Genomic DNA, 25,238 nt, shown 5'->3' with positions numbered 1-25,238 from the left:
TGGGTGGAGGTGATTGCCCATTTGCAGGCCTGTGGGAAGCAGCATGGCCTTGAAGGAACTCGGGACTGGGAATCGGAAGGATCTGGGTTCTAATCCCAGCTCTGCCACTTATCTGCTCTGCGACCTTGGGCAAGTCGTTTTACTTCTCTGGTCCTCAGTTACCTCATTTGTAAAATGGGAATTAAGACTGTGAGACCCTTGGGGGACAGGGACTATGTCCAACCTGATTAGCTTGTATCTACCCAGTGCTTAGAACAGTGCTTGACACATAGTAAGTGCTTAATAAACACCATCATTATCATTATTATTATTGTCTTTGGTGAGAATAGTTTACTATTTGCTCTGCACTGCTGTACCATTAGCGACCGCTGCTTGACCACCTCTGTTGTCTCTCTCCCCAGCGGACCCAAGAGTGAGCGAGCAGATTTCAGGTGAGCCTGTGGTATCCACTGGTAGAAATCCATACATTTTCTCCACCGGTACCAGCTAAACCTGGCGTGAACCTCCTAGGAGCCAGCTCGATCCACCTGCAGCACTCGTGTCTTTCGTCTGGGGCTCCTGCCTGTGGAAATCTTTGCTTGAAATGAACAACGGGCCAGACTGCCCTGTCCCCAGTAGCAATGGGGTTGGGGGTTGGGACCTAATCTGCCTTCCCATTAGTCAGGGCAGCTCCTGTTTTCCCAACCGAGTTAAATCAAATTGATATTAAAAGATGTCACGCTCCATGCTGACTTTACTATCTCCCTTCATGTTACGAGAGATAAAAAAGATCCGGATCAACTTAAAACCACTTCTTCCACCTATTGCAGAAACCTCCCACATAACAAAAAACTATTAAGATACCTTTTTCACCACTTTACCCCTCCCATTATTATCTAGAATGTGATATCTTAAAACCCCTTAACAAATGATAGCAACTCAGACACCAATGAGTTGACAATGTAAACTTGCTCATCCTGTGGCTTCGTGGATTCATAAGCAGCTTTTCAAAACCCCAAAATTACCTAGGCTGGGTCATGTGCTGTCATCAGTGGGTCCACAAATACAATCGATAACTGTGTTTTCTTTCGCAGTGGGAAAAGATGCCATCTGGACTGAGATCCCGTTTAATTCGGACTCATTTTCGGAGTGCAAGGGCAAGCAGTACGTCAAGAGGACTTGGTATAAGAAGTTTGTGGGCGTCCAGCTGTGTAATTCTCTGAGATACAAGATTTACCTCAGTGACTCACTCACAGGTAAGAAGAGAAACCCACTGAACGCACAAACCTGATCCTTGGTAGGAACCCATCATTTACTCTCTGGTATGTTTCCCCAAATTTACAGTGCTTAGCTGAATTAATTATGTAGCACTTTTCTTCTGGAAAACTCAATGTGTTGACAGTTATGTAAATATGGACACTTCATGTTTTAATTTCCACCTTCATTCTGTCACGGACCTATTGTTTTCTTCCTAAGGCAAGAAGCCCAAAGATCTCAGTCATACATGCAAGGTGACCAATTTTGAGAAGTGAGGGTAGTTATGATTTTTCACTCCCTATTTCCCATCCAAATTTGCAAAAGAAATCTGTCAGTCAAGTAAAACCATGACTCCACAGGAGAGCCAAAGGCATTCAAGTACTTAAGTTGGCAATCCTGGAGCTAGGATGGTCACTCCTCCTCCTCCTTTGCCCTTAGTTCTCTTTTGCCCCTGGGTAAAATCTGTCTGGTCCCCAGGCAAGAAGAGTAAAAAGGCCAAGTCAAGATGGGTGACTCTCACAATTACCTCACATGCCCTGACCCCTCTCTTAACTAACTTTCCCCTCACTGGAGACAACACCACTATCTTCCTAACCTCCCAAGTCTGTAGCCTTGTCACTGTCCTCAACTCATCTCTCATTCAATCCACATATTCAGTGTCACCCAATCCTGCTGGCTCTACCTTCACAATTATGCTAAAATCCACCCTTTCCCTTCCTTCCACACTGCTACCATGGTGTTATAAGCACTTTATCTTATCCCGCCTTGTGTCCTTGCTGACCTCCCGAAATCCTGTCTCTCTCCTCACTCCGATCCATGCTTCATACTACTGCACGAATAATTTACCAACAAAAACGTTTAGTTCATGCCTCCACAGTCCTCAAGAACCTCCCCATTAAACAGAAAACTCCTTACCATTGGCTTTAAAGCACTTAATCAGCTTGCCATACTACCTCACCTATCAACTACAGTTCAGCCCACACACTCCACTCTAGCGCCAGCTTATTCACTGTGCCCCAATCTCATCTATCTCACTGTTGATCCCTTTCCCACATCTTCCCTCTAGCCTGGAATTCCCTCCCGCTCCATCTACACCAGACCACCACTCTCTCCACCTGTCACATCTCCTCTAAGAGGTCGTCCCTGATTAAGCCCTCTTTTCCCTGGCTTGCTCTCCTTTCTGTCATCCAGGCATTTCAAGTGACCTTTGGACACTAGATATTCACCCCACTTCCAACTCCACAGCGATTATGTACATATCTTTAAATTATAGATTATCCATGTTAATGTCACTCTCCCCACTCTAGACTATGAGCTCAATATGGGCAGGGAATATGTCTGCTAATTCTGTTGTACTGTACTCTCCCAAGCACTTAGTACAAAGTGCTCAATAAATGCAACTGATTGATTAACGTACATCTCCTCCTGCCTCCAGACTATCAGGTCACAGATGTCCTGCCGGCACCTAAAGCTTAGTATATCCGAAGCTAAACTCTTAATCTTCCCTCCCAAATCCTCTCCTTTCCCACCCCTCTGACTCCCAAGCTCTTGCTTTATCCACTAGGCCACGCTCCTTCCCAGAACCACTACATAACCTCCAGTAGCACTTAAGTACATATCCCTTTTTTCTCTCTCCTTCTCTGTAAATTAATCCAATCTCTGACTCCTCACTTGCAACTCCTCACTTGCAACTACGTTTCTTGAGACGGGGGACACATCTAACTCCACCGTACTCTGCGAAGTACTGAGTACAGTGTTCGGCCCAAGGTAGGTGCTCAGTAAATATTATCGATGGATTAGTTTGAGTGACCTGCGCTGCGCTGGCTCATCGCTGCCTCTCTTTGTGTACAGGGAAATTTTATAACATAGGAGATCAGAGGGGACACGGAGAGGATCACTGTCAGTTTGTGGACTCCTTTTTAGACGGACGTACAGGACAGCAACTGACTCCCGATCAGTTGCCCATCAAAGAAGGTAAGTCATCGAATCAATATGCACCATCGATTGATTGTAGCCACACTCACAGGTAGCCCAATTTCAGGGGTGGGGATTGACTACAAGGGGAGAGAGTTGGCTTAAGGTGTGGTTGTCCCTCCCTGGTGCAGGAAATTGTTTTTTTCAAGCTTCTACCTGCCACCATAAGCATACAAGACTCTTAAAAAGAACATGGCCTAGAGCCTAAATGAACTGCACGAAGGTTTCTGGTCAATATACCATTAAAGCCTACTGTCTCCTCTTTGAGGTTTTCCCGGGAGGATTTAAACAAATGGCACTGGGCCCTAATTTGTGCGTTCTTGTCTGCTCGGTGAGAAAAGAGAGGCTGGAGTTTACGGAGATTCTCCATTCATCTCCTACGGGCAGAAGGCTGCAGCTCAATGAGAATAATTATAATTGTGGTACTTGTTAAGCACTTACTATGTGTCAAGCACTGTTCTAAGCGCTGGGTGGATAGAAGTTAATCAGGTTGGACACAATTCCTGTCCCACATGGAGCTCACAAGTGTAAGTAGGAAGGAGGATTTAATTCCCATTTTACAGATGAGGCACTTGAGAAGCAGAAGTGACTTACACACAGACCATTGGTGGAGCTGGAATTAGAACCCAGGTCCTCTCACCCCCAGGCTCACTTTCTTTCCACTAGGTCATATTGCAGTGATTTCACTAAACACTCTGTCTTTAGCCCCATCATCCTCCTGCCAAGGAGAAATTTCGGACTAGTTTTCATCTGAGAGCAAAGAGGCTCCAAAAGCAAGGCACCCTCCTCCCCGCCCCAAAGCCCTCCGCCGGCTTCCTCCGTCCCTCCGCATCCAGCAAAAATGCCTCACGGCTCTCCGCCACCTCACCCCATCTTCCTCCCCGATCTTTTTGCATGCAGCCTGGTCCGTCACTCCCCAAATCCCACTTCCTCCAAAGAGCCTTCCCTGATTAGATCCCCAACCCCTTAGGCATGTATGTTATTTAGTTTACATTCCACTACTCTGATAACTCAATTGTAAGTGTTTTTATATCTGTCCCATTAGGGTGCACACTCCTCGTGGGCAGAGAATGTGTTACTTCCCAAGTGTCTAGTACAGTGCATTACCTCAGATGGGGGCTCATACTGCTACCATTACCAGGTGGTAGGTGAGGGGCAGGGAGACCGACCCACTCCCCTCACTGGTACAGGAGATGACATAATCACGGGCTCTATTCTAAACCAAAGTTTCTTTTTAGGCTACTTCCGGGCAGTTCGCCAGGAACCCGTCCAGTTTGGAGAAATTGGAGGTCAGACCCACATCAACTACGTCCAGTGGTACGAATGCGGCACGACGATTCCCGGAAAATGGTAGCTGCCGGAGCGGGGACGGCGCCTCTTGTTCGGCCGTGAAGGTGCATGGTATTGGGCGTCTGAGCCTATCCGTTCGCTCTGTCTAAAAGTTTAAGAATCTAATTAAGGGCAATATTCATAGTATAGATTGCTTACTATAACAGGTTTTACAAAGTCATTTAAAGAAAGCCATCTTATAGACATTAACAGGATAAAGCCTTGGGAAGCTGGCTCCCTGCTCGTGGCATTTTAAGAGATGCAGTTTGTATATTATTTATCACAGTGTTGTAATAAGTGTTTTGAGGCACATTTATGGCAAAGTTAATGTCTACGGCTACAGTATAGGTTAATTTTAAATATGATGTTCACTTTAATCATTGTATAGAAAAATCAGGTAATTTTGTGAAACTCCATTCTCCTGCTACCATTTCAATTTAACTTATTGGATCAATCTAGCTTCCATCGGTGTATCCGACTAAAAGTAATTATTCCGTATTTACCTTAAGCCACCCTCAATGTACTTTACGTATATGTTGGTTTCTAGAAAACATGGAGATTGAAGCTTTTCTGGAAAAGCTTACACACTTATTCTCACCCACCTGCTAAACTAATGTAGAGATGCTTGTGAAATGAAAATTTATCTAAGTTAAATTTCGGCCTGTCCTGCATACTTTGTACTTGGAAATTCAGAGTCCAGGCTATTTTTACTACGCAGTAAAGTGAGAAAGAGCCTCCTCTTCAGGTATCGATCCGACTGCGACAGTTGAGTTCCAAGCCTGGATTCTGAGGTATGAGCACAAAGATGAAATGAAAAGATCTATAATGTACAGGTTGTTTACTATATTCATTTTGTATAGTTACCTGAGAATGAATGAATGCAAAGGAGGATGAGCAGAGTCTGTTTTCCTCAGTGGGGAGAAGTGAGGCCCAGATCCCACTCTAACGTTCCTACTTCATCCCCCAAACTCTTCCCGAGCTTTATTACAGAGACTCCTCAAGTTTTGCCCCTTCGATGCTATATTTTGTAATGTCAAGCACTCATGTACTCTGCAATAAAGAGATGTAGTTTTTTTAAACAATGCATTTTTCATCACTAAGCTGCCACAGAGAGTCAACCGAGGAATCAACTTCTGACTTGTAAAATTTGAGCAGGCATCCGAATGGACACTAGCACTTCCCTTCCATATCCGATCGAGATGGTAGACATCCGGACAGAACCGCAGGTACACCTACATGTGAGTTATTCCAGTCACCACTTTAAGCACATGTCTAGTTTAAGCCATTGCTCGTATTTAAAGCTGACCTCACAGAGGGATTTTTCTCTCCAATGATTGCTTTTTCCTGGCTCTCAGTGAAACTTCTTTAACAGCTCTATTTCTCCAGGGACTTGTGGTTTAAATGTCTACACCTCATTCTGAGACAAACTCACCGACAAGCGCTTCCCCACAAATATCCTGGACGAGTTGATCAATTACGCTACATGTAATGGATTCGATCGTTTTATTAGCCTTTCAATGTAAATGTTACAGTTTGTACATAATACCTATTCCCCCACCCCCCCCCCACCCCCCGTGGATCTAATTTAGTACATCACGTTAATAGTAAAAACAAATCTGGTCAATTGGCTAAGTCCCAAACTAGCATTTTAAGATCCTTCTGACGAGGCAAGCTAGAAATGCCAATCACTTTACACACATTTAGGATAGTGTTCCAAAATAAACGAGGAAGCTGACGCGATTTAAAGCTGGGGGGGTGGGGGGTGGGGGAGATTCATTTTGGTCTTTTGTTCCAGCAAATTATAATTAATTTAACGACAACAGTGATACCGTAAAGAATGCGCTGCTTATTTTTTTTCCAACTTTCGGAACTTCAACACAAATTAAAAGGTAATATCAGAGTCTGGCGGTGGGGGAGACGAGAAAGCAGCGACGCTTTCAAGCCCAGATTATCGATAGCCAGGCCCAGGCTGGGTGTAGCCCTGGCCGAAGGGCGGCCGGTTACGGGCGTAGGGGTTCGGGCCGCTCGGAGGGGGGGTCATGATAGTGCCAGGAGGGGGGGTGAAACCGGGCCGGGGCTGGTAGGCCCCCGGTTGGCTCGGGGCCATGCCCGGCTGGGAGGCAGGGGCCACAGTGTAGGTAGCCTGGGACGGCTGGGTGGTGTAACTCTGAGGGGGATAGGTGCTCGCCTGGTACTGCTGGGCAGGTTGGGCGGGCAGCTGTTGGGGTTGGCCTGAAAAGCCCGGAGGAGCGGGGGCCTGGGATGCCGGGGCCTGGCTGTAGTTCTGGAACTGCTGCGGGCCGGCTGGCTGACCGTAGCTGGCTGAAAAAGGCAACGGGAAAAACATTAGCACATTAGTACGGACGGCCTTTCGGGGAAATTCTGTTCATTTCAAAAATAACCATCACCATAATTAGGATTCTAAACTGACCAGAAGCTTAATTTTAAAAGACATGTTTGATGACACCAGCAAGATTAAGAAATCCCTGCTTGTATTATTTGGCAGAAAGAGCAAGGGGACCCATGTCTCAAATTCTACGGCAGGGCAGAACAAAAACGTGTGCCGTCACTAAAACCGAGGGCCTACGACATGAAGGATAGAAGAGGTAAACTAAAATTCATTAATCCATTAAGTAAGGCGGTTCAGATAAAAGCAACCTCGCCTCCACGCTGCACTGCACAGCACGGGGCTTTGTGTCTGTATACAGTGCTACTCACTGTGAAAAAGCGGGTATTTTTCAAACACTGAAAAGACATTCTATAGTGCTGAGGTGGTATTTTATAGCTTGTTCTTACAAATAACCCACTGCATTAATGGTTCCTATAATTCTTTAGTTCCTTCTGGGAATCATCATATTTTTTTTGCCTCTCTTTGAAATATTGAAATATTTTTAAAGTATCTCAACAATTTTCCCCATCAAAACACACTCTCACCACGCCCCCACCCGATCAGCACGATTCGATAATTTCCTGAGACCTGTGCCCCGGGGGATTCTTTCCTTTGCTCCAGATGCAATTTATTTTAATCTGCTTCATTTGAAAAGTTTTAGCTCTACCATGAAACACACCTGCAGCTACTTGCAATGAAACCTCTCCATTGACTGGAATCCTGTCAGCATTAAACACCAGATACATAAGAGAATTATTAAGATATGCACATCTTTGAACGAAGAACACATCGGGGTATATTCTGCACTCACCTTCGACTCGGCTCTTGAACTAATTCAAAAGGTTTCTTTAACGAAAGAAACTTGAACCTCAGTCTAAAAACGGGTAAGGGGACCTGGGGTTCCACAGGTGGACTGTGGAATTCGAACTGCAGCTTCAGAGAAACTAAAGGTCATGCCTCCACGACCCCAACTTTTAACACCATTCTGAGTTTCCGATTTCTGGAACAATTTGACTGTGGCATTACGTTCACAGGTATTCTGTTCGGGGGGGGGAGGAAATAGTTTTCCTCCTAAGAAGGCTCTAAAAAATGCTCTTTACATTTGACAGGTTATTTAGGAAAAATGCCTTAAATTTCACTTATCTGATGGTGGCTCTGCATGTGCTTTCTGGGTTCTAATCCCAGCTCTGCCTTCTACTTAATGCTGTGAGCTCCAAGAGGGACAGCGACTAACCTGATTATCTTGTGTTCCCAGTGTTCAGCAAGCCCTTACATACATATGTGGCACCAAACCCAAGCTGCTTACCTCCTGCATACTGCATACCATACTGTTGTTGGGGCTGAGCCTGTGGCTGCTGAGTACCATAGCCGGCCTGTGCTGCGTACTGTTGATACATCTGTCCTGGAAGTTAAAACCACAGGACAATGTTAATACCCAGCTGAAATAATTGCAACCTCAGGGTAATAATTCATTAGGCCATGCCTTTCTTGGGACCAGTCTTCAAAAGGGACAGCGTGGCCACACAGTCTTGCACTTTCGACCTTTCTATTACCTCTATTAATAGCTAATATGCTGTTCTGTTACCTCTATGAAAAGGACAAAAGGAAGAGGATGGGGCTTGATTGTGAATTCCTTTCACCTGTGTTTTATGGAGAAAGAAAGGAAGGAAAGAAATCTCACTTTGCTGAGGTGCTGTGCAGAATGTTCAGGGGCACAGAATTCCCTTACTGATGCACTTGTTTCCTGGCTGAATAACTTTAAGCCTCTCTGTGCTATTATAGATGAAAAAACTACTTAGAGGAAAAAAAGAGAGAGCACTGAGTCACTTACATTAAAGTTACAGCTAGAGCTACTTGTAAACTTATGTAAACAATAGCAGCAAAAGTATAGGGTTTGGTTTTCCCAAACACTCGATTATCCGGACTAGCCACATCCTAGTTTGAACTGAGGATTTCAGCTGAGTTTTACAACACGAGTGCGATCTTACTGAAACTGTATTAAAAGTGCTGTAGCAGTGATTTTGCTATTGCCACGTACAAAAACATGCTACTAGGCAGCACGTTATTTGAAGCTAGAGCTCCATCTGCTGTATTCTGATGGAAATTTGATTCTTAAAAACTTCCCACTGCCCCCAAAACATTGGTGGGCAGCACAGTAAAAGCCTCCAGTTTGTTACGCTTAAACTGTAAGGTCCTGAACCCAGTCCTAGTCATCTGTCATGAAGAAGACCGCTGAGAAGACATGTCCCAAGAGGTTAGTTCTCTGTACCTTCCATCTGACCTGCTTGTGCCTGGGTTCCCGAATAGGGAGGCTGCTGGGGCTGAACACCGGGTGGGTGGGCTGCAGAGGAGGAGGAAGCGATGCTGTCCGGTGTTCCTGACCGTTCTTCTGCAGGAGCACTGGGTGGTCCTGAGGAGAACAGACACACCTTTCTCAGAACAGATCCCGGCTTCTGGTTGCAAACTAGGATTCACACACCCCCTCCTGCTAGTTCCTTCCTTGCTTCCCTCCCACAGCGATCTTCGTGTCCATCCCACTGGAAGGGGCAACTGTTTAGCCCTTGGGTTGGGGCTCACACCAGGGCCCACACTTCTCCTGTTCAAACTACATCGACCGACTGACTACCAACTGGTGGAGACCTCTGTTTCAACAAGAAGACATTATCTACAATCGATCAGCAGAGCCAGGGATTCCACCACTTGTCTGCTGTGTGACCCTGGGCACAGTAGTAAGAAAACAACAGAAACAAATTCTAATTAAGAAAATAACCAAAACATCATGGTATAGGTGGGCTCTGAATGATGACAAGAAGTAAAAAGGGGATATCATTCAAAAAGCTAAGGAAATATCATATTGCAAAATCAATTACCATCCCCCGGTTGGATAGACGATTTCTCAAGGGTTCTTACACCTCTATGATGCTTTGTCTTAACAGCACTTGCCCAAGAAGGTTCTAGACAGATGAGTGACAGATCCATGATAAGGCATTTGAGTCAGAAGCCTAAGTCATTGTCAGAAACACGCTATTGGGCTGGATGGACCACTGAGCTGACTCAATAAGGCACGGCTCAATATGGCCTTTTCAAAAAGGCAAACTGTATAACTGCCCACATTGTGTAGGTATCTGAAAAAGGTGAATAACCCTGAAAAGGAAGAAACCAAGGAAGAGTATTTTTCAGCATGGAAACCATTTGCACACTTCACAAAAAGCACTTTAACTACCAGAACTTCACCCACTGAAACAAAAATGTTCATAACAAATACTATAATTCTGAGTCAAGATCCTAGGACATCTAAGATTTCAATTTTTTTCTATTTTTAATAAAATCTATTTTCTCACCCGTTTGGTCATCTGTAAGGCCAAATGCTGACATAACATTTTTGTTGATTTCATCTTGATTTTTTAAGGGATCAAAAGCAGACATACTTGCTGCCATCACTTGAGTCGACTGCTTCCCAGAAGCATCAGAAGCAGCAGGTTTTTCTTCCCTGCCATCCACAGTGTCTAAAAGAAAGGGTGGGGGGGGGAAGGAGGGGAGAGAAAAAAAACACAACACTAAATCACACAAGAAAAGAAATGTCTTACTGCTGAGCTTGTGAATACTTCCCATTTCCACCACTGAAGGAAATACCAGACCTTATGCCCACTAAAATGCCTTTTAAAAAAACAGAAAAATTCTTAACCCCAAGTGAAAGGAAGACTAGTTCCCTATTTGATCACAGACTTCTTTCAAACACAAACAACTGAATAATGTTATATGATTACCAGGCCACAACTCAGGGACCCATTTTCTGAAACATAATCTGGGCCTGGCCCCGTCCCAGGAGCACCGCCCAAGTCCTGACCCGCTGTAGAAGTGGACAGCAGGAGCAACAGGGAGTACATTTTTCATCATATCTAAATCAATGAGGACCACGGACAAGACAAAGAAATCCCAGCCTGCTTGTCTTCTTCCTGCTAATTGGAAGTCCCAGTACAAAGGCAGACCTTTCCCTCTTGGCAGTCCTCCTCCATGGTGCCGACTTTTCATTTTGAGAGACGGGATAAACGGGGGCCATGGCTTCAAGATGTTGAAACTGTGTCTCAGGACCCCCTCTGGGGCTTTAGAGAGCCCTGGTTAGCCCAGCTGGAGGCACAAAAAGGTCCCCACCAACACCTGAGTCCAGCAAGACATAAGGAGCTGGGCTCTGGAGCCAGTGAAGGCAAGTGGAGCCACTGCTTCACCTGCAGAGCTCCCACTAGGCTCCGGGGCAGGGTTGAGGGGAAAGAAGCCTAGTGGAACCCTGCCAATTCCAGCCCCATAGTCAGCAGAGGGACAAGAAGCCTTGACTCATATCCAGAGGCCCTTGCTCAATTCCAGGGCCAAGGGAGCCATGCAGTCCTTTATTCATCCCCCCTGAGCACTAATGTGCATATCTGCAATTTATTTAGAGTAATGTCTGCCTCCTCCTCTAGGCCTCTGTGGGCAGGGAATGTGCCATTCATTGAGATATTGTACTCATCCAAGTGCTTAGCACAGTGCTCTGCACACAGCAGATGCTCAAAAAATACAACAGACTGACATGCAGTTTGTAAGGAAGAGAAGGAAAAGCCTGGAAAAAGGGTCTCTTTCCCTCCCATCCTGGTCAATGTCTAAGTAAAAGGACAAAAGTTAACATATGAAAAGTACAAGGAGTTTTTAATACACCCAGTTCTGCTGCAATGCATTTTGTTACAAGATTCAGCTAGAATGCTACTGAAATATTAGGAGAACTTTCTTGCCAAAAGGCAAGGAATGGCTGTAGGCATGCCTTGACTAGCACCGCTTGCCTGAGTAACGTGACTCAACTTTTTCTACGATACGAGATACTCCAAGAGGAGGCAGAGTGGTCTGGTGGAAAGAACCCAGGGCTGGGTGGCACAGCTCCAACGCTGGCCTACTGTGGTACCTTGAGCAAGTCAAAACCTCTCTTTCCGTCTCAGTTTCCCCATCTAGAGAATGATGATAAAATAGATTATGAGCCCCATGTGGGCTAAGGACTGGGTCAGGTCTCATAATCTTGCACCTAACCCAGGGCTTAACCCAGGGTAAGCACTTAATAAATAGCACTATAAAAAAAAAAAAGAAAAAAATTACACTATCAAACATTGGTATTTACTAAGTGCTCACTATGTGCAGAGCACTCTAAGTGCTTGGGAGAGTACAACAGAATCAGTGGAAACGTTCCCTGCCCATAAGAGGTTACAGTCTAACACTACTACATTATAGGAGGGCTGAGCGCATTTAGCTTTATCAAAAAGTTGGCTAACCCCAAGCAACAAAACAAGGGCATAAGAGCGTAAGCCTACCATTTTCAGGGAGACTGGTGGAAAGTCCTGGCTCAACAGGTGGTTCTAGGCTGTCCAACAAGCGGTTCACTTTGTTGCGTAGTTCTATCAGTTCTTGACGGAGGTATTTCACCTGACTTGATTCCAGAGGTCTCGGTTGTCCGTTAACTAAAAGCCCAAAAAACATATTAGTATCCTTCAAAACAAAAGCACTATACTGAAGCATATATTATATTTACACTGATTTTCAGTGCTTTACAAATAAATGTGCCTTAACTGAAAGAAAGGCTAATGCTCTCCCAGCGTTGCTTTTCAGAAGGAATTTGACATCCAATGTGTTCGTAATGAGAAGCACGAGGCAATTATCCAAAAGGGTTGGAAAAAATGATCACAACTGTTTCCCAAATGAATTGATATTCTGCATTTTCATTACAGTGCACTGACACTTACATTGCAATCATTTTCAATCGCCCCACTCCAGGTTCTGGTCACCAGAAGATATCCTAAGTTGAATGTTATGTAGCTCCTCAAATAGTTACTCTCTAGCAAAATGCTCTTGGGGATTACTTCCCCAAGAAAAGGCCCTAGGAGAACACAATCTATCTTTTAAATAGTAAAATGTATTGGGTTACTTTCAGGATTGGGATTTTCATGGAAAACAATGACAATTCTTTTCAAAGAATCAGATCAGATGTGCTCAATGTCCTACTCATATTGTATTTTTGCACTCTGCAACTTCCCGTCACACCCCATATGATGGTAAACCCCTATTGGGCAGGAACCACATCTTTCCAGCCTAGTGGACTCTCTCAAACCCCTACAAGATTACTTAATAAATACTGCGGATGCAAGATACTTCTGCTTCGTAACATTTAAAGACATTGCTTATATTCATCTACAGGTGAAGGAGACCCTCAATTTTTTTTTTATCATCATAAATGGTATTTATTGGTGCTTTTTTATCCATTAACCTCCATTTAGGAGGAAGGGTATGCTTTAAACCCTACTATTAATCTATATTTGACAAGTCCCCACAGAGGTAAGAACGACCAAGAGCCAATGGATGCTCAAAAAACTGCTGAATGGTAGTTAAGGCAGCAGCACTGTAAAAGCTCCTAAATGTCTGCCGGTCATTTTGAGGAGGCGAGGCAGATGCTCACCAGGCTTAGCCCTGAATCCCTGTGTCATGGGAACTCTGGGGTCTGTAGGGCGGTCTGGCCAGTGCCTCGGGCAGCTTCCCAGTTGCCATCGACCACTGAGGAATTGAAGTCCCAACCCCAAAGAGGACATGCTCTCCCCGCAATTGAGATGGTGAAAAGGTTTGCTAACTTTTGCCTTGAGCAGTGAGGTGCCCGGGCACTGCCCCCAATAGCGACTGTTTTGCTACTTAATATATCCCTGTTTACTTGGCCCGTTGAAGTTATAATTTATTGTCACTACCATTTTGTTCTTTTTCTTCTTACCTTTTTCCCTGCTTTGATTGTAAGCTTCATGGGGGACAGGGGCCTTATCTGAACTGATTAGGCTGTCTTTACCTCAGCACAGTGCTTTGCACATTATGCTTAATAAATACAACGGCTAACTTGCTTGTCATAGTTTTGAAGAAATGTTCGCAATCAAGAGGCATCAACTGTAGTCAGACTGCCTTGGTTCAATTCTAAACTACTCGGTTCTAAAGGAATGAATCACACACAGACACATACAACAACAACAACAAAAAGATAAATAATGATTAACTCCAGATGAGTTTTTCCACACTTACCAAACAGCGTCAGTTTCAGGATCCTACTGCATTGAATCGCAAAGGAAAGATCTGAGCTATCGAAAATAGTGATAAGATCGCCATCTGCAAATATTTAAAAACTATCCGTTACATATTGACCAGCAATAAAATAGAACTAATCCTTAAAATTCAAGTTGACAGAACAAGAAAATGGATTCTCCTTAAAGAGCTTTTCTTTAGCTGCATTTAACAGGTAACCAAAATAAAAATTTTATACAGTTGAAACCTCTTTAATTCAAATCCAAATAATGCAGAGCAGCGAGGCCTAGTGGATAGAGCATGGGCCCTGGGAATCAGAAGGACCAGGCTTGTCTGCTGTGTGACCTTCGCCAAATCACTTCACTTCTCTGTGCCTCAGTTATCTCAGCTGTAAAATGGGGATTAAGACTGTGAGCCCCATGTGGGAAATGAGGTGTGCCCAACCTGAATAGCTTGTATCTACCCCAGTGCTTAGAACTGTGCTTGACACAAGTGAGCACCATCAGAATCATAAGAGGTGTCAGAAAATCTGGGATCTAATCCTCTAGACTGTAAGCTTGTTACGGGCAGGGAGTGTCTAACTGGTGTACTGTACTCTCCCAAGTGCTTAGTGCAGTGCTTGGCACATAATAAGCACTCAGTACAGTCCCTTGATTGATAATCCTGGCTCCACCACTTGTCTGCTATGTGACCCTGAGCAAGTCACTTAACTTCTCTGGGCCTCAATTCCCTCATCTGTCAAGTGGGGATTCCATACCTGTTCTCCCTTCTATTTAGACTGTGAGCCCTGCCTGATCATCTTTCATCTACCCCTGCACTTAGTACAGTGCATAGCACAAGGCAAGCACTTAAATATCACAGTTATGACTAATATTATTACAACCCTACAGACCACTATGCTATAGTGGCTTTGGAGACAAATGGGGATGCATTTAAAATTCTTGCCTCACCCAAGAATTCATGTCTCTGCCCTCCTACTTACTGCACCAGTGGGAACACGGATGGCAAGAATGAGCGAGGGACAAATGTTACCCACTAGTATTCCAATTAACTCCTGGGCACAAATCCTCAGTCCTCAGATCTTGGTCACTGGACTGAGGCTCACCGATCACTTAAAGGTGGAAGATTCCATCCCGGGAAGTTTTACTGGAATTGCAACTTCGGGACCTAGCCTATGTTCACTGATCCAAAATAAAGCCTGTTAGATTTTGCCCACTATTACCCATAGGGATGCATATCCCTTTACTACAAACTGGAAAATCCCAGAAGCACATGAACTAAAATTGGCACTTCACTAAACTGTCAAAACACTGCATATGATAAAGAGAGGGATTAAGTCTGTGCCTTCACAACAACATAAAAACTGGCAGAAATAAACAGGCGAATAATGTCCAAATCAGTCCTGCCTTTTTTCACTCTTTGGCTTTCACCACAAATAATGTTTCTGCTGTGCTGAGAAGTTTCCATTCAGGGCAAATATCTTATTAGGCATTGAGTCAGATTAAATGTAAAAAGTATTATGTGCTGGCTATAAATTAAGGACTAAGTGCTAAGGTTCACATTCCTTTTAATGACTTCCTAGAACTGGCAAACAATATGGGGAGGGAAGTGGAAAACCTAGAATCAAAAGTAATCTGGCAACAGGAACTTCAATCAGAGCTTCCCCTTGGCAATAAGATTACATACTATGGCACCCTGCTTCAAGGCAGTGTAGCCCAAATGGGGATTCAGGGAAGGAAGGAAATTCCCAGCAACTCATGGGATTGAAAGGAAATCTCTGGTCCCATACAAGGCTGAGGGAAAGGAAATCTCCTCTCCACCCTCCCAAGAGCATCCAGGGAGGGGAATTCCCAGTTTTTTTCAGGGAACTCCTAGGGCCATGCAAGGGGATTCCAGACCTCAAATCCCAAATGGTAATTCCCAGTAAAAATTTGGACTCAATTTGAGTCCTGAACTCTAGTGAAAAAAAGATACTTTGGAATCTTGCTGATATATTAAATTCTCGCAGATATTTGGCATGATGACAGCATGACCTAGTGGACAGAGTATGGGCCTGGGCTCTAATCCCTGCTCTGCCAACTGCTTGCTGTGTTACCACGGGCAAAACCCTTAACTTCTCTGTTCCTCCATTTCCCTCAACTACAAAATGGGAATAAAATACCTGTGTTCCCACCTACTTAGACTGAGAGCCCCAACCCGATTAGTTTCTATCTACCACTGCCCTTAGAACATTGCTCAACACACAGTAAACACTGAATATAATAACAACAGTAAACTGGGAAGACCAATTCCTTATGCAGCCTCCTCCCATCCAATCCTGTAAAACTGGATTTGACATGAGACTTGAAAGCTTGGAGAGACTGTGGATTTTAAAGTTTTCAAACCCAAATCATTTGTAAAACGAAATTCTGCTGAGCCATCTTCTCACCCAACCAGTACTACAGTACTCAACCGATACGGTGTTTCAGAAATCCAGTTCACAAATCAAAGAGCAGTTAACCTGTCTTTTTATTGAGTGTGTTTGTTTATTGATGCATTGTACTCTCCCAAGCGCTTAATACAGTGCTCTGCACACAGTAAGTGCTCAATAAATATGACTGAATGAATGCGGAGCCCTTGGGACTGATTTAAAGGCAGAGGTTTCACCCAAGTTTCATGGCTCAGTCTTTAAAATCAGTTTGGATTCAACCCAGAGAAAAGAAAGCACACATCTCGAGCCTACCATTAAATATCCAAACAAAACAAAACAAAAAGTCAAAACTGAAAATTCTAACTGACCAGACTGTACCTGGCAGCAAACTTTACTTGCCCAAGGGAGAAAGGACTTTATTTCTCTTAAACCCTGACTGTCCACTACATCACCTGGCCCCACTGAGGCTATGCTGTATGGATGGTTTTACATTATTTCACTTAACCAAGTCCCTTAATGATGCCAAATGGTGACACTTTTCATTTGTAAATGACAGTAAATTAACAAAACTGGAGTTACTAGAAGAACGCACATACACTAGTAGCTGTTCTAGAGTGGCCCAGCATATGAAATCTGAATGGAAGGGTATAGTCCTAAGAAAACACTGCATGTTAAAGATAAATTATAGACCTTTGCTTACTGCCAATTTAAAGGATTACTATTTTTGTCTTCTCCAGTACCATTAAAAAGAATCCTTACCTTCATCTTTATACTTTATTGTAACTTCATCGTTGCTCAAAAGTTTTCCTCGAAAAACTCTCTGCATCATCAGCACAAGTTCATCATAGGTGATATCCTCATTATGAATGGGAATTCTCCGAATATCCTCCCCAAGTTGAGCTTTAATAATTAGCTTTCCGCTTAGGTCTAACTGTCCGTTCATGTTAGACTCCTGGTTGTTCTATCTCTCTGTCAAAACACAAAGAGAAAATCATTTTACAATGCATTTCCTGGCACATAAAATTACTAAATACTGAGAGAAGTAGGCCTAGAGGAAAGAGCAGAAGCCTGGGAGTCCGAGGACCTGTTTTCTAATCCTACCTGTCTACAGTGTGACCTTGCATAAACTCAGGTAAATCACTTCACTTCTCTGTGCCTCAGTTACTTCATCTGTAAAATGGGGATTAAGACTGTGAGCCCCATGAGGGACAGGGACTGTTGACCAACCTGATTAGCTTGTATCTATTCCAGGGCTTACTACAGTGCCTGGCACAAAGTAAGTGCTTAACAAATACCAACAAAGACAAAACAAAAGCCTTGGGCATAAAATAGAATACCAACAATTCTAAAGATCAGTCCTACATTTTGAGTGTACAATGGTTTCTAACCACTGAACCACAATCGAACCACTGAACCTTTCAACAGATCCAGAGAATTTTAGGGAGTCCCAACCTTTAATTTCATTACTCATGCATAGCCTCATTCCCCAGGTTCTGAGTAGACCCATGCAATGAAGTAAGCCAAGCATTTTCCAACTCCCTTAGGCCTCCTGCGGGGGGGATGCTGACAAATGAGCATTTTCAGTTGTTTTTTCTACTCGTGACAGCAATAACCTGCCCAACAACTGGAAAAAACTATGTCTGGGAGAAAACAAAGTTTGAATATTAGGCCAGAAAGAAAAATGTCTTATTTTAATTATTTGCCAGAGTTTAATAATTTTAGGAACACAGATCAGAGAGACACAAATCAAACCGCTGATGTCTTCTTCAGAGGAATACTTAAATAGCAAGAGAAAGAATGTGATTGATAATATCAAGAATACCAAGCCACATTTAATTCTCTTTTGACTTGCCATTCTCATAAATGTGAATAGTCCCTAAAATTAATTTTTAAATTTGGCTTCTGCTAGGATCAGGAATACCAACTAAAAACAGACTGGACTTTTTTTAAAGAGGTATTTTAAGTTGATATGGATGGTAGATTTGGAATCAGAAATTAACTTTGCAGTCAATCCTTAGTCCCTACAATATTCTTGTTAAGAAGGAAAGCAAACATCACTAATCCATTTTATAAAAGGACAATTAGGACTGACAGAAGTAACTATTTTTAAATGGTGTTTGTTAAGCACTTACTGTGTGTCAGGCACTGTTCTAAGCACTGGGGTAGATAAAGGTTAGACACACACCTTGTCCCACATAGGGCTCACAGTCTTCTTATTCCCCACTTTACAGATGAGCTAACAAGAAGTTAAGTGACTTGCCTAAGGTCACACTGCAGTGGAGAGGCGGAGCCAGCATTAGAGCCCAGGTCCTTCTGACTCCCAGGCCACGCTGCTTCCCAACTTGTCCAGTGTCAAGTCAAAGATCAATATGCTAGAATTTAGGATCCATATCAAGATTAATTATATTTGTTAAGCGCTGTCTATGCGTTAAGAACTGTTCTAAGCACTAAGATAGTCAAACAGTGCCTGTCCTAGATGAGGAGCAGCGTGACAGTGGAAAGTGCACAAGTTCGGGAGTCATTCATTCATTCAATCATATTTATCGAGTGCTTACTGCGTGCGGAGCACTGTACTAAGCACTTGGAAAATACAATACAGCAATACAGAGAAACAATCGCTGCCCCAAATGGGCTCACAGTCTAGAGTCAGAGGTTGTGGATTCTAACCCCGGCTCCGCCACTTGTCAGGTGTGTGACTTTGGGCAAGTCACTTCACTTCTCTGTGCCTCAGTTACCTCATCTGCAAAATGGGGATTAAGACTGTGAGCCCCACCTGGGACAACCTGATAATCCTGTATCTCCCCCAGCACTTGGAACAGTGCTTGGCACGTAGTAAGCACTTAACAAATACCATTATCATCATTATTATTATTATTGTCAGGCTCACAGTTTATGTAGTAGGGAGTAGGATTTAATCCCTATTTTACAGATGATGGAACTGAGACACAGAGAAGTTTAAGTGCTTTACCCAAGGACATAAAACAGAGAAGTGGCAAACCCGGCATTAGAACGCAGGTCCTCTGACTCTCAGGCTGTGCAATTTCCACTAGGCCATAAGTGACAAAGCACTCTGCTAAGTGCTGGAGCAGATACGAGATAATCAGCTGGACACAGTTCCTGTCTCACAATCTAAAGAATCAAGACCACTTCTTTATATGCTAAATCTGCCACCACATCCAGTTTCCATGCCCCATACTCACTAGCCCCCACAACTCTATGTCAGCATTTCTTCTGTGATCAGAAGGGGACAGGACTGGACTGGAAAACTATTGGGAGGGAGGGAAGGTAAATATGATCCCCTCCCTTAGGCTGAAGGAAGTGAATTATGGTAAACTGGCTCTACTTGCTGTCAACTACGCTTTCCTGGTCCCGCTTCCGCATTGGTTCCCCCTGCTTCACCGAGACTGCTCTCCTAGATCCTCTGCTCTTACACCCACTTTCTCAAGGAGCTCATTCCCTCACATGGCTTCGACTACCATCTCTACGCAGATGACTACCAAATATATCTCTCTAGCCCTCCCCTCTAAACCGATCTCCAGCCCCACATCTCCTGTGCCTCCAGGACATCTTCACTTTTTGTCCTGCTGACATCTCAAACGCAGTAAGTAGAGAGCTAAACTCCTCAATGATCCCCACTAAACCAGCTCCCCACACGTCTTCACCATCTCAGATGACACCACCACCATCCTCTGCGTCCCTGAAGTCCAAAACCTCAATATCCTTCTCGACTTTTGGCTGTTGTTCAACTCTCACATCTGGTGCAGCGCCAAAGCCTACTGGTTTTTCCTGACCGACATTTCTCCAATCCATCCCTTCCTCTCTACCATCCTAATACACGCTCTGGTCTTGGGTGTATTAAAGGATTCCATTTATGAACTAGGGAAGTCTATTTGGATTTTGCATTTATAATGTGTCGTCCAACAAACTCAGTACCCATGACAAAATACAATCACCCTCATTGCCACTATTCAATTGTAGAGAACTCTGTAAACACCTAGATCAATTATGCTGGGGGCAAGGATAGGATTGGCAATAGGAGGCAAGGTGAAAGATTCTTGTACTGGTCCAGGGTACAGAGTCCTGACTTGGCCATAAAAAAGGAGGGCCCAGCAGTCCACAGGGACCAACAGGAATGCACCAACATGACACGGGCGGTCGGTCTGAGGACTCATCCTCCTCCCCCATTTCCAGGCAGGGCACCAAGCCAAATCAGTCCTTCTCCTCCCCAATGACAACCATGACAACTCTATGCCAGTGAATCCCAAATCCACCTCTCCAGCCTGACCTCTCTCCTCCTCTGCAGTCTTGCAGTTCCTCCAGCAAACGCCCTGCAGTTCCGCTGACATCTCTAAACAGGCCCAAAACAGAACTCTTTATCTTCCCATCCAAATCGTTGTCCACCCCATCTTTCCCATTTCTGTACACAACACCACTGTCCTCCCCACTTCACAATGCAACCTTGGCATTATCCTTGGACTCACTGCACATCATCAAATCCTGTGGGTGTGTAGTACAGAACTGTCAAAAACCTACTCCAAAAAGGCTAATGGGAGGTCAACGTACTATTCTCCCATCTTTCTAAAATGTTTCCATGGTCTCATTTCATCTTATCCCATGCGCTTTCACGGCCAACATGACTTCGCACGTACCATCCACGATTCCATTTGTCAGATTAACACAAAACTTTTCCCACAAGCCGAAGGGAATCTAATACAGAGTTGCTACAAACAACAGATTACATGGTACCGAATTTCTCCAAACCATTTTATTTTCCCCAGGGAACCATCTTTGGGCAGCACCTACAAAGCTGTCAATGATTTCAAAATCCTGCACCCCGTTCAGGGGCAAGAAACCTCCTCCAATCTTCCCATGACTCAGAAGCAAGAGATGAGCACGGACATCACTCACTTGGCTGTTCAGTGAATGGGCCGCACTGCTTTAGAGCCCTTCATTATCAGAGTTAGCATTTCTGCATCCCTTTAACCCCTCCCCAGGTCTCCTCAGCCATACCTGGGGTAACCTGGGCCCTGGAGCTCTGGGGAAGGTCCTGGGGTCACCGGGGGACCGGATTAGGGCGCAACATCTCAGCAGCAGGGTTAGGTGCTTACCATGTGCACAGCCCCGTACTAAATGCTTGGGGAGAGTGCAATACATCACCATTACCATCATCAATGGTATTTATTGAGCTATGTGCCACAATGGAGGTGACAGACACGTGATGAGCTCATCTCTGATGAGCTCATCTCGGAGCCCTGAAGACAAGCTCCAGGACCACCACCCCGCAGCCTTGGCCTCTCCCTCTGGCCCCAATCTGCTGCTCCCGGAGCCAGCGGAAAGGCACAGGCACATCTTTGGGATCCCTGGGATCCGCTGCTCCCCACCTTCATAATCTTATTAAAAGCCCCTCTCCTCCAAGAAGCCTTCCCCAACTAAGCCCTCATTCTTCTCCCTCTCCCTTCTTTGTCCCCCTTGCACTTGGATTTGCTCCCTTTATTCACCCCTCCCTCAGCCCCACAGCCCTTAAATCCATCTCCATAATTACTTTTTTTTTTTAATTAATGTCTGTCACCCCTCCACCACTGTAAACTCACCGTGGGCAGTAATGGGCCTACCAACTCTATTGCATTGTACTCTCCCAAGTGGTAGGTACACTGCTCTTTACGGAGTAAGCGCTCAATAAATATCACTGATTGATTTTCACGCACTCATCTCCCAGAACAGGCCTACCATCTCTACTGCATTGTACTCTCCCAAGAGCTAAGAACAGTGTTCTGCACACAGTACGTGCTCAATAAATACCACTGATCGAGAAGCGGCATGGCACAGTGGACAGAGACCGGACTTTGGAATCAGAAGGTCATGGGTTCTAATCCCAGCTCTGCCACTTCTCTGCTGTGCGACCCTGGACAAGTCACTTCACTGCCTCAGTCCCCTCATCTGTAAAATGGGCTTCAAAGCTTTACTGAAGGCATATCTCCTCCAAGAGGCCTTCCTAGACTAACCCCTACTTTTCCTCATCTCCCACACCCTTCTGCTTCCTTTGCTCTCCTCTCCACCCCACAGCACTTATGTACATATCTGTCATTTTATTTACTTATTTATATTGATGTCTGTTAATTTGTATTGATGTCTGTCTCACCCCGTCCAGACTGTGAGCTCGTTGTGGGCAGGGAGGGGCTGTCAGTCTTTACTGATGCATTGTACTTTCTCAAGTGCTTAGGTGCAGAGCTCTGCACACAATAAGTGCTTAATAAATACGACTGAATGAATGAGACATTCATGGGACAGGGACTGTGTCCAACCTGATTTTCTTGGATCCACCCCAGCGCATAGTACAGTGCGTCACATATAGTGAGCGCTTAACAAATACCATCTTTATCATTATTATTTTCACTCACTAATTTCCCCCAAAAGCCCCCACAGGGGCGTGAGCACTTAAACAATAATAACACAATGGCATTTAAGCGATTACTATGTGCCCAGCACTGTTCTAAGCGCTGATGGTTGATGATGCCATTATTATTTTGATTATGATTTTCGCTCACTCATCTCCCCAAAGTGCCTCCCCACCCCAGAGTGTGAGCGCTTAAGAAATAATAATGATACGATGGCATTTAAGCCATTACTATGCGCCCAGCATTGTTCTAAGCGCTGATGGCTGATGAGATAGCATTATGATGATGATTATGATTTTTGCTCACTTATTACCCCGAAGAGCCCCCGCAGAGCGTGAGCGCTTAAGAAATAATAATAATGATATGATGGCATTTAAGCGCTTATTATGTGCCCAGCACTGTTCTAAGCGCTGATGGTTAATGATATCAATATTATTATTATGATTTTCGCTCACTCATTTCCCCGAAGGCTCCCCCCCACCAGGAGCGTGAGCCTTTAACAATAATATGAATGCATTTCTTAAGCGCTTACTATGTGCCCAGCACTGTTCTAAGCGCTGAGGTTGATGATACCATTATTATTATGATTTTCGCTCACTCATTTCCCCGAAGGGTCCTCCCCGCCAGGAGTGTGAGCGCTCAACAATAACACCAATGCATTTGTTAAGCGCTTACTATATGCCCAGCACTGTTGTAAGCGCTGAAGGTTGATGATACCATTATTATTATGATTTTCGCTCACTCATTTCCCCTAAGGTCCCCCCAACCAGAAGCGTGAGCACTTAATCATAATAATGACACGGTGGCATTTAAGCGCTTACTCTGTGCCCAGCACTGTTCTAAGTGCTGATGGTTAATGATACCATTATTATGATGATGATTTTCGCTCACTCATTTCCCCGAAGGGCCCTTCCCCCCAGGAGCGTGAGCGCTTAACAATAACACCAATGCATTTGTTAAGCGCTTACTACGTGCCCGGCACTGTCCTAAGCGCTGGTTGTTAATGAGATACCATGATGATGACGATGATTTTCGCTCACATTTCCCCAAGGGCCCTCCCCTCCATGAGCGTGAGCGCTTAATAACACCAATGCATTTGTTAAGCGCTTACTATGTGCCCAGCACTGTTCTAAGCGCTGATGGTTGATGATACCATTATCATGATTATGATTTTCGCTCAGTCATTTCCCCTTAGGGCCCTCCCCTCCAGGAGCGTGAGCGCTTAACAATAACACCAATGCATTTGTTAAGCGCTTACTATGTGCCCAGCACTGTTCTAAGCGCTGATGGTTGATGATACCATTATCATTATTATGATTTTCGCTCAGTCATTTCCCCTTAGGGCCCTCCCCTCCAGGCGCGTGAGCGCTTAACAGTAACACCAATGCATTTGTTAAGCGCTTACTACGTGCCCAGCACTGTTCTAAGCGCTGGTTGTTAATGAGCTACCATGATGATGATGATGATTTTCGCTCCCTCCTTTCCCCGAAGCCCCTCCCCCATGGCGCCGGCGGTGGGGGAGGGGAGGCCGCGAGCCCCTCCCCCTCCCCCGTGGAGTTGGGCCCAGAGCCGCGGGGGGGGCCGCGAAACCTCCGCGTCCCCAGAGGCCCCCCGCGGGGCCGCGCGTCGCGTGCTCCCTGAGGCCAAGCCCCCCCCCCCTCCCCCGCCACAAGGCCGAAGGGGGGACCGGGCCTTCTCTGCCGACGCCGAGCCCGGTCGCACGGCGGGGCCCCCGACTCCCCGCGCCCGTGAGGGGAGACATCTTTACCTCACAGCCGCCGCCGGTCCTCCCTGGCCGAGCCGCCCTCCCGCCGGCCGCTCCCCTCCTCTCCGGCCGGCCCCGTCCCTCGCGCACGCGCTCGCGCCCGCCCCAGCCAATCAAATCGACCCATTCGGCCCAACGCGCGCGCGCTCGCGGGAACGTCATACGTGGCAGGTGGGAGGGGGTAAGCTGCCCCTCGCCCTTCTACGTCGGACGCATGCGCAGTGGGGAAAGGAGGGGACAGCCCCGCCTCTGTTCATTCATTCATTCAGCCGATCGCATTCATTCAGGGTTCGGAAATCGTGCGTCTTCGAAGAGACGCCGGGCAGAGTGCTGGGACGCATGCGCAAGAGGCGCGGCCCAGGCCGGATCAGGGCTGGAGTTCGCGCCTGCGCAATGGAGGGATGATAATGTGGCTATTAAAGCGCTTACTATGTGCAAAGCACTGTGCTAAGCACTGGGGGAGATACAGGGTCATCAGGTTGTGCCACATGAGGCTCACAGTCTTAATCCCCATTTTACAGATGAGGGAACTGAGGCCCAGAGAAGTGAAGTGAGGTGAAAGGATGATGCTACTAATAATAATAAAAGTAATGATGGTATTTGTTAAGCACTTACTATGTACCAAACACTGTTCTAAGAGCTGGGGAACTGGGAAGATAGAAGGTAATA

The 25,238-nt window shown here is 45.2% G+C and overlaps 2 protein-coding genes across 35 annotated transcripts in view; one reads left to right on the top strand and one right to left on the bottom strand.

Moving 5' to 3' along the window:
* The window catches only part of LOC100089593 (ABI family member 3 binding protein), a 169,579-nt gene extending 163,958 nt beyond the window's left edge, over positions 1-5,621 (top strand). For all 33 annotated transcript variants that reach the window (XM_029082721.2, XM_029082733.2, XM_029082720.2 and 30 more), the window contains 4 exons: positions 402-431; positions 1,074-1,235; positions 3,088-3,210; positions 4,449-5,621. In XM_029082721.2, coding sequence (XP_028938554.1) covers positions 402-431; positions 1,074-1,235; positions 3,088-3,210; positions 4,449-4,564 — 431 coding nt within the window. In that variant the 3' untranslated portion in view covers positions 4,565-5,621. The remainder of the gene's footprint in view (positions 1-401; positions 432-1,073; positions 1,236-3,087; positions 3,211-4,448) is intronic.
* A 404-nt stretch (positions 5,622-6,025) lies between these two features.
* On the bottom strand, positions 6,026-24,655 carry TFG (trafficking from ER to golgi regulator). 2 transcript variants are annotated; one of them, XM_007657339.3, is made up of 8 exons: positions 24,573-24,655; positions 17,169-17,378; positions 14,000-14,083; positions 12,259-12,405; positions 10,270-10,434; positions 9,210-9,338; positions 8,235-8,330; positions 6,026-6,861 (listed from the first exon to the last, which is right to left on the bottom strand). In XM_007657339.3, the coding sequence occupies exons 2-8, from the start codon at positions 17,350-17,352 to the stop codon at positions 6,488-6,490; spliced, it is 1,179 nt and encodes a 392-aa protein (XP_007655529.1). In that variant the 5' UTR covers positions 17,353-17,378; positions 24,573-24,655; the 3' UTR covers positions 6,026-6,487. The 2 variants fall into 2 exon arrangements, with proteins under 2 accessions (XP_007655529.1, XP_001514541.1); XM_001514491.4 differs by having other exon boundaries at positions 9,198-9,338; positions 24,573-24,654.
* Between the last annotated feature and the right edge of the window lie 583 nt (positions 24,656-25,238).

Source organism: Ornithorhynchus anatinus, chromosome 17, assembly GCF_004115215.2.
Source record: "Ornithorhynchus anatinus isolate Pmale09 chromosome 17, mOrnAna1.pri.v4, whole genome shotgun sequence".
Lineage (NCBI taxonomy): Eukaryota > Metazoa > Chordata > Mammalia > Monotremata > Ornithorhynchidae > Ornithorhynchus > Ornithorhynchus anatinus.
This window is presented reverse-complemented; position numbering and strand designations above follow the sequence as displayed.